The 16,418-nt window shown below is 46.6% G+C and overlaps 1 protein-coding gene across 1 annotated transcript; it reads right to left on the reverse strand.

The window, feature by feature from the left end:
* Nucleotides 1–2,723: 2,723 nt before the first annotated feature.
* On the reverse strand, nucleotides 2,724–15,973 carry MTURN (maturin, neural progenitor differentiation regulator homolog). Its single transcript, XM_040548389.1, has 3 exons — nucleotides 15,268–15,973; nucleotides 10,011–10,133; nucleotides 2,724–4,475 (listed from the first exon to the last, which is right to left on the reverse strand). Exons 1-3 carry the CDS (start codon nucleotides 15,427–15,429, stop codon nucleotides 4,365–4,367), a joined length of 396 nt encoding a protein of 131 aa, XP_040404323.1. The 5' UTR covers nucleotides 15,430–15,973; the 3' UTR covers nucleotides 2,724–4,364.
* Between the last annotated feature and the right edge of the window lie 445 nt (nucleotides 15,974–16,418).

Genomic DNA, 16,418 nt, shown 5'->3' on the forward strand with positions numbered 1-16,418 from the left:
ACCTTTTAAAGCATTGAACAAAAGGGCAACATCATTTGGCAACCCGTTTCACAGCTTTGTAGTCCCAAAGAGACAGAGATCTTCCAGCCAGAAAACAAATGGTGGAAAGCACACGAAGGGCAGTCTTTGCCTGGCGTGGCACAACACCATTTCTGCTCGACATGCTGAGCTCTGACTGATCCTGGCATCAGTAAAGGAAAACTTGACAATAGAAAAAATGGTATAGACTGAAATCCAGAGCTGGTGTTTCCACCGCCACCCCCGAAAACACAAGCAGACATCCTGTACATGCAGTGCTACCACAGATCTTTGCCCACATAAGCAACAGCAGGTCAGCACAGAAAGGGAATTTCAAAGTTCAATGTATTTTACATGAAACCAGAGAGCTTTATTGTTGTTGGTAGTTAACTTATTCAAAGAAGGTTTTTTCTTCAGACAAATGAACTCCCTCTTTGTTGATCTGTGCTTTTCTGACCAGGCTCGTACGGACTGAGCAGTGTTGCGTGGCTCTGTGGAAACTGGTGTCTGTAATAACACAGATGCACCTTTAGGTATTTCCTTCCGTAAAACAACCTAGCAATGAGAAAAAAAGCCTAACCTAGAGCCTGTAAATGATCACTCGGCACACTGAAGGGGTGACTGTAGGTAGGTGAACAGGTTTCCTTCCACATCAGATACCATCCATGCAACCAAGTCTTGCTCAGCACACCTTACGTGTGGCACAGCTCCGAAACGCAGCAGGTAGCGTGGTCGGGTCACCGATGCAAGAAAACTAACTCTGCCTGTTCCCATCCCAAGTGGCATTTCCACAGGCATGCACCTTCCAAAGGCAGGCGCTGTGCAGAGGGAAATGGCCCACAGCAGGAGCTGGGGCTGGAGAAGCCCAGTCGGGTTCAGGCCATCGTTCTCAGGGGTGTGTTATTCATCGCATCTCTGTGAGGAGACAGTTTGCCAATGTTTTCTCTTAAATTGGCTGCCTGCATCATGAGCAAGTCCTTCTAAGAGTTTTTTTTACTGTGCGTTTTATGAAGCAGCTTTCTGCTCCCTGCCTGTTGCTCCCACCTACCCACACGGTATCATAAATAACGCTAGGGAAGAGAGGAGGAGGCTTTTCAATTTGCCTTTTCTCCACCCCTTCCTCCATCACCATCCCAATGCATTCCTCAGGCAGGATGCCAACATAAAAACACAACTTGTAACGTCCAGAGCAGCTTTCTTACACACTGCAGAGGTTCAATGAGTGGATACTTGTCAGGGTGATCGGGGCGGTCTCGGAAATCCCAGCACCTCTGTGAAAGGGCACCTTTCCATGCCTTCCCCTGCTACCCAGGCCAGCTGTCACATCCCAGAGGTCTGTTCTCCCCCCTGGCATTCCTGGTGTTTCTGAGGCCCCAGGCCGCACTGTGCTGGCTGTGCTAAGCGTACCTCTTCTCACCCACAGATCTAAAAGTGCCATACACACTGGTGGGCAAATAATACTAACAGCCCTTTTTACAAGGGGCTGCCCTGCGGGTGGGACTTTCAAAGAAGCTCCTCTGCTCCCACTGAATTTCACAGAGGACCAGCTGCTGAGATGTGCCCGAAGCTTGGAGCAAGGCAGTGGCAGAGCTGCCCACATTTTCTCACCAAGCCCCCAGACGCACGAGCATTCACGCATGTGTTCACAAACCCAGTATCTCTGTCTGGCAGCACAGCCAGGGGTTAATTGCCCCTGGTTAATTATCGAAAGGCTACTAACCTCAAAATATGCGGGGGGGGGGGGGGGGGGGGGGGAGGGGGGAGTGAGGAAAAATTAAAATACAAATAAAATATATAAATACTTTGCGATACAGTGAAGCCAGTTCCGCATCTCCTGCATCGTTTGGTTAAGTATGGAACAAGTAACATGATAATACAGAAATGTATTTGGTCAAAGTAAGCAATCAATATTTTTTGATAAAATACATTCTATATTAATGCTCATTCACATTTAATACACACGTAATTACGTTTTCTATGTATAAAATTCCAGTTTATTGTTAGTGCTGCTTGGTAGTGCTTCAGTTCGGCAGTGGGGGTCCACACATTCGGCTCCCAGCAGCGTGACAGGGGACACGAGCGTGCAGCTCTCTGCAGGGCCGAGCCTCATGCACCCTCTGGAGTTTTGCTTCAACAAAATCTTGCTGGCTGCAGTGGGGATTTTGCAGGGGTGGGAGCTGCAGAAGGGTCCCCAGCTACCACGCACTTGCTTTCTGGTGCAGAGGTCACTCCAACGGCATATGGCATTCCAACAAAAAAAGTGAGTTAGTGAATGCAGAAAATAACGTATCTACATAATCTACAGCTTTATGTTTGCATACAACCATATTAATGCTCAACTGCTCATTAACAATTCAATCGATAGCTTGTGCTACTGTAAATTATTTCTTGCTTCGCATTGCAGCAGAGGAAAGCCGGCCCCATTTGCTTCCATTTGCACGAGCCGCAGCTGGAGGACTGGATGCTACAAAGAGAAAGCTTCTCCCAAAGCAAGGTTCTTTTTAAAGTTATGGCATCTTTTTGAGATGGAGAGGAACAGAAACTTAGGGACTTAAAGCAGGGATGGAAACCACTGTTCTTGCACTTCATTTCCATAAGCGAAAAGCCTATTGCTGCTGTACAGTGTTATACAATGAACTGCCACAGTTCTCACGTCACTAGTCCATAGAAAACGTGTTGCAACTATCATGTTTATGCCTGCATGCCGAAAGAATGTACAAAGTTTCACTAAGCAATTTTTTTCTTCAACTTTTTTTTTTTTTTTTTTTTAATATTTTTAAACTTGGACTTTTAAAGCATTGCAGACACTTCTGTGTGTAATCAGGTACCGCGCACCATCCTGGCTATGGAAGTTCGTTGCCCCAGATTGGAAAAAACAAATGCTATGCATCTCTCAACCCATCATCAGAAATGTAAACCCCCAAGAAAACTTACTCTCTTAAGTAACTTTGGAAAAAAAAAGTCTTTAAAAAGTCCATGGAGAAGGAGATGTTGCTACCAACAGGGTTTTCAAAATGGCATGAGTTGTTTCTGGGAGTTGTCCAAGCATTTTCTCTTCACTCAATTTCTGTTTTTTATAAAGCTAATTCTGTATAAAAGGGCTTTTGAACTGTGTGGCCTTCATTTTGCCATTAAAAAATGAAGAAAAAAAAAGGAATTAATTTAGAAACATTTTGATCTATTATGGAAAATAGCTGTCTTACAACAGAACTGCTTTGCTTCTTATATTTTCAGTATGAAAGACATGTAAATAAGAGACCCTGCATCTTCACAGTCTGGCACTCATTGGAGCCACTTAAACCCATGCAAAGTAGGTACAAAATACTAGGGGCCTTCCTGCTTGGGTAGTATTTTAGCTCCCCTCCGCAGGGGTGGAAATGCCCAGATCAGCTCAAAGGCCCAGTGTGAGGAAAAAGTCCAGCATAACGTTAAGAGCCAGATGCTGGTTTATACCCTTATGGCTTCCAAGTTAAGTTGCACTTCAATTGGCAATGCTGCAAGATTTACGTAATAATTTACCAGTGTTTTAAAAACAATGAAGCTTAAAGTTGGTTTTCATGCAGAAGTGGGATATGCATTGGCTGATTTAATTGATCGAATTTGTATAAAAACAGTATTTGGCTTTGGGTTATATGGTGTGAGACTACCCAGGTTCATTATGATGTGTACTGTTGATACCAGAGCTCTAATTACTCCCAGTTATTAATCCAATCACTTGTAAACTCAGGTGTCAGTAAAATGACATTAACACGTCTGACAAAAATACTCCCTTGGATTTCCCACTTCCCATCATTTTTGTCGAGCCTTCATGTGCACTTCTGCAGTACTGACCACTATTAAACTACATTTTTTTTTCAGGAGAAACCTCTCAAAGTTTGGTGCTCTGTCTGGTAGTAGAGAGTCAAAAATCATAGCTGTTAAACTAAAAAGCAAAGCGTGGCTTGCATCTACTCTCTGCACCGATTTCCCCCGAGAGGTTACGTGTGAGTACTCAGCACCCCAGCCCCATGGTTCCTACATTCAAAGTACCCTACATTCGTGTCAGTGAATGTTACTCTCGAACACAAATCAAGGAGACAGTCAGCAACGAAACTACTTCTAGACTGGCAATGGCAGAATGCTACCAAGACAACTCCATAGAAACCCCACTCAAGCAGGAGCAAAATTCAGGTCGCTTCTTAGCAAAGCTCATCACAGATTATTATTATTTCTTAAAAAAAAAAGTAAAACTTTTATCCTGGGAGCCAGATATCCCCATGTAATGTGCTAGATCGAACAGGCTAGCGTGGGACCACCTGATCCCACCTGGTACCAAAAGATTCCCCATTTTTCAGCTTCTCTGAAAATTACTGCTGACTGACACCCATTTGTTGGTGATCGGCTTCTGGTTCCTCTTCTTCCACATCTGCATTATATTCTTCAAATGCATCATCATCAACATCTGGAAGCCCAAGTAGCTACAAAGAAGAGAAAATACCGTGTAATAGCGAGTTACCCACTCATGCAGTTTCGCTTTAAATCTTCCCACAATACCTAGATGTCACTTCTTGGAAACCTCAAATCCTAGAATAACAGCATTACATAACAATCTCAACTCTCTTTCTCTCCCTCATGTGATAGAGAAAGGTTTGAAAATGCATCCTCACACCAAATTAAGTGCTCAGAGACCAGAAGATAAATAAAACCAAAGCAAAGCACTTTCAAAAAGCTCTGCCTTTGTCCCTGAGGTCATATCACAATTTTTTGAGTGTTTAGACCTGGCAGTGGTTTAACTTCAGAACAAACCATGATTATACTGTAGCAGTAGTTAACTTGATTTAAGATTGTGTTGAGTAACCATCCTTAGTCCAAAAAATAAAGCGTCCTCATGCAGAACTGGCTAGTGGGGAGTAGGCAGTGTCCCTAAAATCCTAAGGATCTCACCATGTTAATTGCTTTTTCCTGAACTCTTCACTCCACCACACCAGATGAAGACTTGCATGCTGGGTGAAGCAATCTCTGTAACAAATACTGTGTGTTCAAATGAAAGTTGCCCAAATCCCTTTAAATTTCTGCAAATTAGATTTGGGCTTCTGAAGAACTGCCAGTTCATCTTCCTTGGACCATGTTTGGATGCCTCCATCTGACGTCTCAGATCACTGCCATGGCATTTGTTTGCCACAGGAGAAGGAGCAAATAACAGTGCTTGAACTTCTTCCATCTCCTCCAAAAGGTTGCCAAGCCAACAGAAGTCAAGAAGACAGACAAACCAAATAATAACCAAAATAACGTATCTGTTCTGGAAATCTCATATTAGAATCCTATACTACCAGCTGCTAATATCCACAAGCAAAACCACATGCCAGTCATTACTGGGAATACTATGTATTTAGCTTGCCAGGGCTGGAAGAGCAGCACAGACACGTGTGTGCAACACCCTGTTTGGAGTGCGACACAGCTGCTATCTCTCAAAGGAGACAAAACCAGAAAAATCACAAGAGTGATGCTTGCTCGGTGGTAGTATGAAAAAGGTTGTGACGAGGCAGATTTTTAGGGATCTAAACTAATTTAGTCCATGATTAACATTCAAAATTATCTGGTAGACAATTACAGAGAATTAGCTTCCAGGTCCATGTATTCTTCACCATCACTGTGAGAAAAACAGTTTTTTAGTTGCAGGGTTTCTCAGCAGCAAAATGGAAGGAGAATTTGCTGACTACATCCCTCCTTCGCATTTTAAAAATACTTACAGAGAGACCCCAGCTGAAGTGTTCTTGTCTTCTGAGCAGAACAAACAGAAAAAAATACTCCCATGCATACGTATTTTTCAAATCTTATGTAGAACTGCATAATGTGAAATGACACGGTTCATTTTCAGGATGTGGGGGCTTTCTTTCATTTTTAAGCTAAAATTAAAACAGTTTTTAAAATGTAAAAGCAAGGCCTCTAGACTTCTCTCTTTTTCCCTCAGTATTATTTTCGCTCAACTGATTTGGTATATTCAAATTAGATTTGTGTGTCGTACTGCTCCGTTTACATCAACCGGCAGAAAGAGCTTTGATCACTTTTTTTTTTGCCCAGCTCCACTAATAATTCCTCCCTGATTTGCAGGGAAATGAGCCACAGGATTGAGAGCCCCATTTTCATTTTATGGGATGCTGGAAGCCTTTTATGTGCAAAACTAGCACACACAAAAAAAAAATCCACAACATACACCGCAAGAAGCAAAAAGATTCTCAAGCCTACAGGTCTCTGTTTTTCACACATCCCCCTTACTTTCACTCTCAGGACACGCAGCTCTCCTCTCCCTGCCATGGCGAACATCAGGATCAAAGCCAACACCCACCTCAGGTAAGTTTTACGGAGAGTAGGATGGATGGGGACAGGGTGGGATGCTCCTCCAAGGGAAGCACAGTTTTGCTCTCTCGTGGATGCTTTCAAGGTAGGATTTTCCAAGACACCTGGCACCTCTGCCATCCCTCACCACCCTTAAACACTTACTGGTCTCTGCACTGCAGTGGCAAATCAGCCAAGATCTTGACCCCAAGGTGGAAGGATCAGGTGCAGAGAGAGCTCTGCAAACATTTGGGTCAAAACAGGAGGAGGTAAGATAAAAGTTGGAGACAAAATAAGATGATGAAGGTGTGAGCTGACCCCAGACCAGCTCTCATGTCTACTTCTAGTCCATATCTACTTTGTACACTAAAGTATCATCTCTGTGGCAGACTGGAAAGGACTTTAATAGAAAGAAAAGAGAGAGCTGATCCATTAGCCAAATAGGCAAAGGGAACAAAACTGGCAGGTGGGGATGCGGTGAGAAGGACAACAGGAGGGTGGTGGGGAGGGAAGAAGGACAACCAGCAGCTGCACAGCGTGAACTACATCTCCTTATTCCTGCTGGCCAAACTACCCATCTGCTAGGTATTGTTAGAAGTAAAGGGAGGCCAATGGGACATATATGAATCCAATGAACTTGGGGTAAATGGCTTTTACACTGCAGACTCCCCACTTTGGATACAGGCTTTTAGACCAGAGGTAAACTCAGTGCAGGAATCCTGCTAAGTTTTATGACTCACTTTCTGGTTCTCTGCAAACTCTTAAGGTTAGTGCCATTTCCCTCAGGCATTTTTTATTTTTATGTCTTTCTTAACTCTTTCAAAGTGCCCTGATACAAATAACCTAGTACTTTTAAAGTCACAGACTCATGAAACCAGTGTGTCAATGCCTCCTACCAAAAGCTGACATACAAACACACTGAAAAATAAACCAAGTCCAAGACAGAGCTTCAGCAGCTGATGAGATACCATATGAGAGGTGATATGCTGTCATATCTCGGTGTGACAGGATTTGTCTCCAAGCAGATATGCTTAGAAGCATGGACACCTCTGCCTGCTTCCAGGCACAGACATGGCACCACTGAGACAAGGGCGTTGGAGGAGCTGGGATGCTCTGAGGAAAACAGTGTTAATTCTTCAAGAGGCACCAAAAGCCATTAAAGGAGTTAGTTTGGATGGAAGATGGGGGGTGTTCACCAGAGCCAGGTTCAAAAGCTGGCTGGGCTGTGCATCCAGGTGAGGGGCAGCCTCAAAATCAACATCGCTTGCATTTACCCCTTCGGTGTCTGGTAGTTTTGGAAATCCCCGAATAAACAGATGACAAGGCAAATGGCACATCTTGGTGGAAACCAACATTTCCTGTGCTGCCTCCAGCAAAAAAACACCTTGACCTTGTCTAGAGCAGGGTTTAGAGGTGCAGTTTAGCTGTCATGGGTAAACCAATGCTTTTCGAAAGTCTTGTCTAGACTTTTCTCTCACAGTAGGTTTGTTTGGATAGTGGGGAAGAAATGTCCTGCAATTGCACTATTATCTCCACTCTCACAGCAAGGTTATTTCATTAACAAAACAAGTCTAGCACAGAAAGGACAGTGCAATGGAGTTCCAAGGAAATAATTTCCCAATACTGATCAAGAGTGGTTTTGTTCTGATAAAGGCATGATGGTGTAAAATAACAGTTTCTATATATCTACTGTACCACTCTCCACTTCTTAAAATCTATCCTACCATGTGTGAGCTGTTTTGAATAATTACAATACAGGAAAAATGTCAATACATTTCTCATTAGACTTGTCAACACACAACCATACACTGAATGATAAAACCAGCTTCATTACAACCACTGCAAACCCCTCGGTACTAAGTCAAAGGAGACTCTCATAAGCTATCTTTGTGGTACCTCTAAGAGAAAATGAAGAGGAACTTTGCGGTCTGCAGGAGGGCTCTGATAATTGAGGATGCTATTCTTGAGCAGACAAAAGCACAATGAAATTCAACAGATTAGAAGCAAAACGAGAAAAAATATAAATAAAGTTGTAAATAAAAGAGTTTTCCAGAAGAGTGTAACTAATGATTTGAAGAAAAACTGCCCAGTAGTGTTCTACTCTTCAAGTCATCTGAGGCCTTCACATCCAGACTGGATGTCTTTGGTAAAGATATGTTCCAGCTCAACCACAGCTTGTGTGCTTGGTTACAGGAATCATTGGGTGGAATCTGACATGTTAACGAAGTGCCCAGACTGAATTAGCATAATGGTTCCCCTGGCTTTGAACCTTTTTATCCTGAAGTAGCTTAACTTGGTTTGACTGAAGCCAATTTCTCAGCAACGTAAGCTACACTGAAATAAATGCGGTTTAAAATGAAGTAAGTGATCTGTACCAATTTAATTAAGTCTTTTTGAAGTCCTCTTTACTTAGACCAATGGAAGTCTCTCCTCAAAGACACAGCTTTTCTGAGTGGGAGAAAACAGCTATGAAGATCCATGAGCCGAATATTGTTCTGGGAAGCATATTTATATTTTTGTATGTTTTCACAATTACAAGCAGCTGTTCTGAAGGATCAGATTTCCAGACTTTTCTAAGAAAAGTGTGCATCTGTTCTATTTATTTCCAGTCTCTCAGAGGATTTTTAAAATTATGCTCTTTCATGTCGACCAGCTGCGGCTTTCTGTGGCAACGCAAGGGTGCAACGTGGGGAGGCCCGGTGTTTTCATATCACCACTCCCTTTCGCTCCAAATACTTGGGATAAATTTTCAGCCTTCGTGATTAGTCAGCCAGAAAAACACAGGAGGAGAAGCTGTCTGCATGTTCACTTAAGTTTTTGGTCAGCTTTGCCACAGGCATCAAGGGAGATGCAGGGAAGAAGCATGGGCCTAGTGATGAAGCTCCGCTCTCCTCTGCACCAGCCTGTCCATCCAGCCCGGGTCATGTCAAAAAATTAATGAATTACGAGCAGTCAAGCTTCAGTTATTGTATTTGACTATTGCATTTACTGTAATTATTGCATTTTAGTAGTCCTTTCCAAAGGAGAGGCTGTGCAAGAGGAGGCTTTGGCAAACCAGATGGAGCACAATGGCCAGCCCAACAAAGTCACCTCACCCTGACAAAAAACAGGTTTCCACCCAAATCTTAGTGTAAAACAAGGACAGAGAAAGCTAAGCAGCCACAAAACAGTGAAAGGCAAGAATATAAGCCCCCCTCCCCACCAAATCCAGGTTTGGCTCTGTCCTCTTCCCAAGCTTTAACTAAAATGGTGTTAGCAAGTATCAGGCGGCAGCCATCCTAAGAGCAAAAGCTGAACCACCACCAGGGTCCTTGCAAAATTCCCAACTTACAGCACCGGGAAATCACTCTGGTGCAAAGTCCTGACTCGTGTCCCATTCCTGGGAGGCAGCGATGCCATCCCCATGCAGAGACTGTGTGCCACCGGCTGCAGCACCAGTTGGCTTCCCACCCCAGGCAGGCATCTCATTCTCTCACATGCATAGCTGGAAATAAGAAGGCAGCTGGCCTCTAAGAAGCAATCTGCAAATGCCTGATAGAGACTGATGTGCTAACACCCCTGCACATGGGCAACTGATTGCAGAAGTAAGGAGAAGAACTGCTTTGCCCCATCCAGTACTACTGTAGTGACAGTCACAGACAACTGACAGCATTTAGAAGTAAAAAAGAAGCACTTACGGGTCTGAAGGACTTGAAGACTTTTTCCAGTATTTCATGGAGCGTCTTTTTCCCACAGGAGGAGATGTAGTCCTGCGCGAGCTGCAGGAAAGGTAAGCAGTCCTCGCTTTCACTCCACACGTGCTGAAAGCCAACAGCAACACAAGAAAGAGAAGGTGTTAACAGGAACCCATGCTGACCTCTCCACATGGTTTTATAAGGTGACAGGTTGTAAACATCTGCCAAAGTACACTGGGCCCCCTTAGGTTCGGACTCACACTGTGGGCTGTTTCAGAGGCCAAGCTTCTGAGGAGGAACTTTGATGTTACTGACACCATGAAACGGAAGGCAGGGAGGGAAATCACATGCACGTTTTACAAGTAGAGGTGTTTTTGTTTGATACTGGCCCTGCTTAGACCTGGAAGTCACATTGGGTTTTCTTTCCTTCTGCATCATCTGCTGCCATAAAGCCCTCAGGAAGAGCTAAAGCATCTCTTTGTCCTCCCAGTGTTGGTGCAAGTGCTATGTGACCCTGGAGGTGGAATTTGGTGTCTAACTCTGCTGATGATGTAGAAGAAAACACGATGGAAAATATAACCATGGAGTGGACACAGAGCCAAGGAGAGACATTTGGGCACCCACAACATCCGGACATTTCACACTTCCCTCCCTTCCTCTCTCTGTTTTGAGGTTTGCTCCTCCTAGACCTTGGCAGCCACAAGTAAACTCATTTGGGATATTTCCTCTCATCTTGCTCTTGCTTGAGAGAGGCCATTTCCCCAGCCTGACTCTGGGAAGCCTCTCCCCAAAATGATGCTTCTTCTGCTGGCATGATGTTGTTTGAAACAGGGAGCTGGTGAGCAACGGGGGAAGATAACAGATAACTCAGATAACACTGCTTCTTGCACAGAAGGGCAGCACACAGCACAATTTAACATGCACTTTTAAAGACCTTCTTTTTGGAGACATGGTGCACAGGACTGTCTTAGACAGCCTGCTAAACAGAAAAGCCTAATGCTGCAAGAATGGTTAGAGACTCTTATACCCCTGTTTTTGCACAGCAATTCTTTTCCCCAAAGTGCTGTGCAGCTTTTTACTGTGCTATAAACAGTAAGTTATGCTTCAACAGGGACAGGGGAGGGTTACCCTGAAGCTTAACTAACATTCAGGAAAAGAGTAAGAATAACAGACATTTCCATTCCCAACATAAGGCTTCCACGTTGCCTGCCTGCTCAGTGGTGAACACCTGCCAGGGATGCAGTTTTACATCTGGCTAAAGGAAACACTACTTAGTACCACCTAAGTTGTGTCTTTAAGACAAAAACTGTCACTGATGCTCTACTAACCTCACTTAACCTGCATTTTCTTTGCTGCTTGTTGCATTTACAAGCATAACCATAGCAAAATGTTTTGCTCAGAAAAAGCCCTGTCTTACTGAGCAGGTTCTGCTCTTTCCATGTACCCAGAGTAATCTCTTACCAGTCTGGAAATAAAAAGGGGTTCTTTACAGCCTTGCCAACTCTGAAAGACACATACCACAAGTCTCATGGTATTTCATGCCATCTTACAGCCATGGGCCTCGTAATCCTATAAATATACAACCAAATCTCGGCTTCTCTTTAAAAAAATAAATAAATCTGGCTTCATGATTTTTATGGCCTAAAAAGGCAGAAGGTACATCAAATGGACTCAGATGAACCCCCTTTAAAATACCAGATGAACTCTCTTCAAAATCGCAGCGTTGTAAGAACAGCCTCAAGATTTTGGAGGTCTGGCCCATGACCTCTTAATAAGCAGGGTCAGCAATAACCTTTTTATTACTTCTAATCTTTGTGCCAAACTTAAGGGCTGGATGTTACAGATTGGCAATTCATGACTCATGCTAATCCTGCGTTAATTGTTTATATGTATGAAATGACCATGAGTGTTAACATCCTGATTCTTGTTTAAATTGTGGCCTCTTTCGACTATCAGAGCTATACACAGGGGCTTCCTTGCAAATGAAAATCAGCCTCTGAATGGCTTGACAACATCTCCTCGCCCCAAGGAAACGCGTCACCTGTAATAATGGCCAGCGTTATAACACCTATAAATTCAGCTGCATCTTCAGATCGCTGTGGACGTTCAGTGCTGCCCTGAGGCAGCACAGGACCTGCAAAAGGAATTTTGGATTCTCAAAATCAAACAAGGAAAACAACTTGAGGGTTCAGCTCCTGCTTAGAAAGCCAGAGCAGGCAGTGAGACTGCACGTACGGAGATGCTTTTCCTGGAAAAACCCTGGCGCCTGAGAACCTCTTTGCAGCAGGCTGCTGGCACTCTGGTGGACCACAGCACTCGTCCGTGGCCGTGCAATTAAAAAAAAAACATATTAACCTCATCACTAGAGTATGTGTTTTCCAAGCTTGCCCAGTTTTGCTCACGGTTGCTTTGTGTCACTACAAAAGCCCATGCAGTCACCAGCATCCACCTCGGCTGACCCCGGGTCGTGGCTGAGTTACTTCGTTCAGCATCTGTGCACAGCACAGAGCTGAGGCTATCCACGGGGCTGCACCTCGAGGGGCTTGTTTCCCCTCGTGTCCTTGGATGATTCGGTGATGCTGGATGACACAGCCACTTGCTGGACCACCTTGTTCTAGCCTGTGGAACATGCCAGCAAAGCTTTCTTTTTTCTTCTTTTTTTTTTTTTTAATGGAAAGTATTCATATTCACTACCTCTGTTATAAAATATTTTGCAGGAAATCTTGCAACAAGGTGTCATAGTATTTTTATTTGCCTTATTGATTACTTTGAATACCAGCAATAACAAGATGACAAAACAAACGACAGGCTGTAAAGAATAGCACCTCAACCCTCACTGGCTATGGCTATACAAATCCAATTAATCCTTTGGGATTATGAACCTCCATGAACCTCAGGATCTAACCTATACATAATTCAGCTATCCAAAATGCTGATTCAAAGAGTTTTAGTGTCCAAGTGGTGCTGAAAATGGCAGTAGTCATCTAGACGGGTCTTGTGCATTTTAAAAGACCTGGCCCAAAGACACCTTCTCAGGAAATTAATATTATATGATTGTTGTGATCTGGAATCTCTGGTATTATACAAAATTCATTTTTTATCTCCCAGATTACTTCTTGGCAACCCTTCTCGGTCTTTCTCCTCCTACCTTTTAAACTCACCATGCTCATCATTTCCTCCTTACGAGGGAGTTATCATGGACTACTCTGGCACCTCCTACATGTTTTTTTTAAGTCACATTATTATGAAATAGGACATAAAGAAAGAGAACAGGGTACCAGGCACCAGATGCTTATTAAATGTGAGGCTCCTTTATAAGACTTACAGGGTGCAAAAAGACCATAAAGTGTGCCACTCTGAATTCTAGTTACATTTCCTTTTACCTTCACTCTCCTCCATGTTAACAGGGCCACACAACAAGGCTCAAGTGCAAAGGAGAATCGGTCCCTTGGCTTGCATTAAGTCTCCTTAAAATAAACTTTAGCCTGTAATTGCATGTAGAAAGTAAACTTATCTTCTAAGGAAATTAAAAAAAAAGGGAAAAAGAAAATGACTACATAAAACAAGATAGCCAAGCTGGGACCATACATGAAGCCTCACAGTGCACTAGGAGCAGAAAAGATGATGCTGGTGAACCAGTTCATTAGTAGTTCTTAATCACATTAGAGACACCTTCAACAGGAAAAGAATTAAGAACGACACCTACCTGCCTATCTTCAAAGTCTTATCACTAGAGAAAAGTGCCTCAAATAATAATGCCCCAAAGGACAGAAGTTGGCCCTTCTACTCAGTTTTATTACTGGTGGCTTTGGGTGGGGAGTCCTTCCCGCAGCAACCCTGGAATGAAAGTATTTGCCAAACAAAAAAGGGAAAACATGGTTGCAAACCCACAGAAATTGGCCTGTGATGGAAGCATGGGTGCAGGGTCTGAAACTGCTTGAGCTTTTGGTTTTTTTTTAGCTAACTAGGTTTTGTTTTGAGAGGGTTCTCTCGATTACCAATCAGTATAGAATGAAACAAGGTACGTCTAAGAAAAATAATGAGCTTGCTTTGCAATTTCCAACACCATTAGCACCCAACGACAACTTCAGCCTAGTCCTGCAGGTGGCTTCACGCGCATCCCTGCCCAAGGGTCTAGCGGGCACAGCCCTGTCTGAGCAGGGGCATCTCCAGAAGGGAATGAGCGTGGGGTTTGGTGCAGGGATGCGGGTGCTGGGCTGTCCCCCTTGCCCCGAGGTGTCCCCCTGGCACATCCAGACCTGTGGCTGAAGGTCTTGTGTATCCCTGGGCAGGTGTGTAAGCCAGCTGCGGATCCCTTCCTTCATAACTCAGCCTGACACAACAAACGAATGTCCCGCTCGCTGGGATTCATGGTCTCGGGGTTGTCCCTTTGCTGCTCTTTGTTCCCATTAGCCCAGCTCTCAAATTGCTCTCCGCTCACCTGCCACGAAGGGAATTACGAGGCACATTTCGAGCGGGTCCAGGGATGGAAGTTGCTGCAGGAAGGGCGCGAGCCACAACGCCCCAACCATCACCGATGAAGGAAAGCCTTCACCAGCGCTTCACCAAGTGCTTTGCTCCTGCAGCCCCCATGGCGAGGGGCCACTTTTGGACTCGCTGCCCTCCTGCTGCCCACGGGGGCAAGGGGAGAGACACCCCCCCCCTTGCTTCCTTCTGCATAAACTTGCTGCTCAACTCCTCCAGGAGCCCAGCGGGGAGGGCACCGGCACCTGCCCACTCCCCCCTGCCACAGGGGGGGCCGCCGGCCGGGTCCCCCCCTCCCTGGCCCTGTGTGGAGCTGCGCGGGGGGGCCCTGCTGTCATCCCGACTCCATTTTATCCCTGCCCATTCTCCATTTGCCGTGACAGCCCTGCAAGCCCCCAGCCCCCGGGGGGAGGCTGGGGGGAGGCAGCAGGAGCGGCGAGGCGGGGAGCATCGCGCCCTCCTCCCCCCGGCCTCACCGGGCCGGGTGATGGGGGGCAGAGGAAAAGGGGGGTCCGGGGATGGGAGGGGGGGTCCATCGCCGGCTCCTGCCCGGGGGGCCGCCCCGCACCGGCCGCGGACTCCATTTTGCGGCTCTCCCTGCGCGCAGGGGAGGCTCCGGGCCCCGCAGCCTCCGGGGCCGCCCCCAGCCCCCCGGAGCCCCGTCCCGAAGCCGGCAGGACTTCCAGCGGGGGGATCCCCACTCCCCTCCGTGACACACACACACCCCCCCCCCGGCTCCCCAAGCACCCTCCCCACGCCCCCGCGGGTCACTCACGAAATTGTCGCCGCAGGCGGCCTCCGGGCAGAGGACGTAGAAGGAGACCCCGGGCTCGGCGTAGAAGTCCATGCGCCGCTCCGTCTCCTCGGCGGCGATGAGCTGGAAGGGCGTGCGGGCGCACCACCGCTCCGCAGCCTCCGCCAGCGCCTCGAAAGCCATCGCCAGCGACCCGAGACCCGCGGAGGAGATCCGCGGAGGAGATCCGCGCCCCCGCCCCGCGCCCCCGCCCCCGCCGCGCCCCCGCCCCGGCCGAGGGGACCGGGGTGGCCCCCGGAGGCAACGAGCAGCTGGGGGGGGGGGCACCCCCAAAAACAGCCCTGGGTGGAGAAGGAGAACGCCCGGAAAGCCGCTTCCTTGCTCTTTTCCTTTTTTTTTTTCTTTCTGTCGTTCCAGATTTTTTTTTTCTTCCCCTTTCTGTGTTTTAAAGAGAAAGCCAGTGGAGCGGTCCCCCCGTGCGCCCAGCAGATCTGCGCTCCTGGCTGCGAGTTGCTGGGAAGCCACCCGAGCGCGACACGCCGTCCGTCCCGTGACGTGGGGAAGCCTCGGTGCCTTGGCGATGAGGTTGGGTTCCCCTCGCCAACCCCTAGCCGGTCCCAGGTGGCCGTCTGCACGTCTGGCGAGGCGCACGAGATGCGAGAGCTGAGCTGCGTGTTGGAGAGCGGCCTTCGGTTTGCATCGCAGCCAACTGCGCCGCGAGGAAGAACGAATCCCCGCAGCACTGGGTGGGTTTTTGGCTCGGGGAGGTGACCTGGCAGCACGGAGCCCGGACCCGGCAGCAGGTAGACGTGTCTGCACCGGCGAAGGCAACGCCACCTTCTAAATACCGCCCAGCGGCTGCTGTTTGTCCCTGGAGTGGTGTTTAACTGCTTTTCATAGTGGGTACCCAACGCCGAGCCAACGGGGTCGGTGTCACGCACCACACGCATCGGTTAGGTGACAAATACATCATACAACCACTGCAAAATCAACTGATGAGGCCAAGCAGGGCAGCAAAACCCAGCACTGGCACTTTCGTGAGGATGCTCTGGGGCACTATGGATGTCTCTCCCTGGGTAGAAGGCGCCAAGCGCTTCTCGTCCACCTGGAGCTGTGCTCCAGGCCTCCAAAGTGTGGTGAAAGCACTAAATCTCCCCAAACTCCTGGCCTGG

The sequence above is a fragment of the Cygnus olor genome, chromosome 2 (assembly GCF_009769625.2).
Source record: "Cygnus olor isolate bCygOlo1 chromosome 2, bCygOlo1.pri.v2, whole genome shotgun sequence".
NCBI lineage: Eukaryota > Metazoa > Chordata > Aves > Anseriformes > Anatidae > Cygnus > Cygnus olor.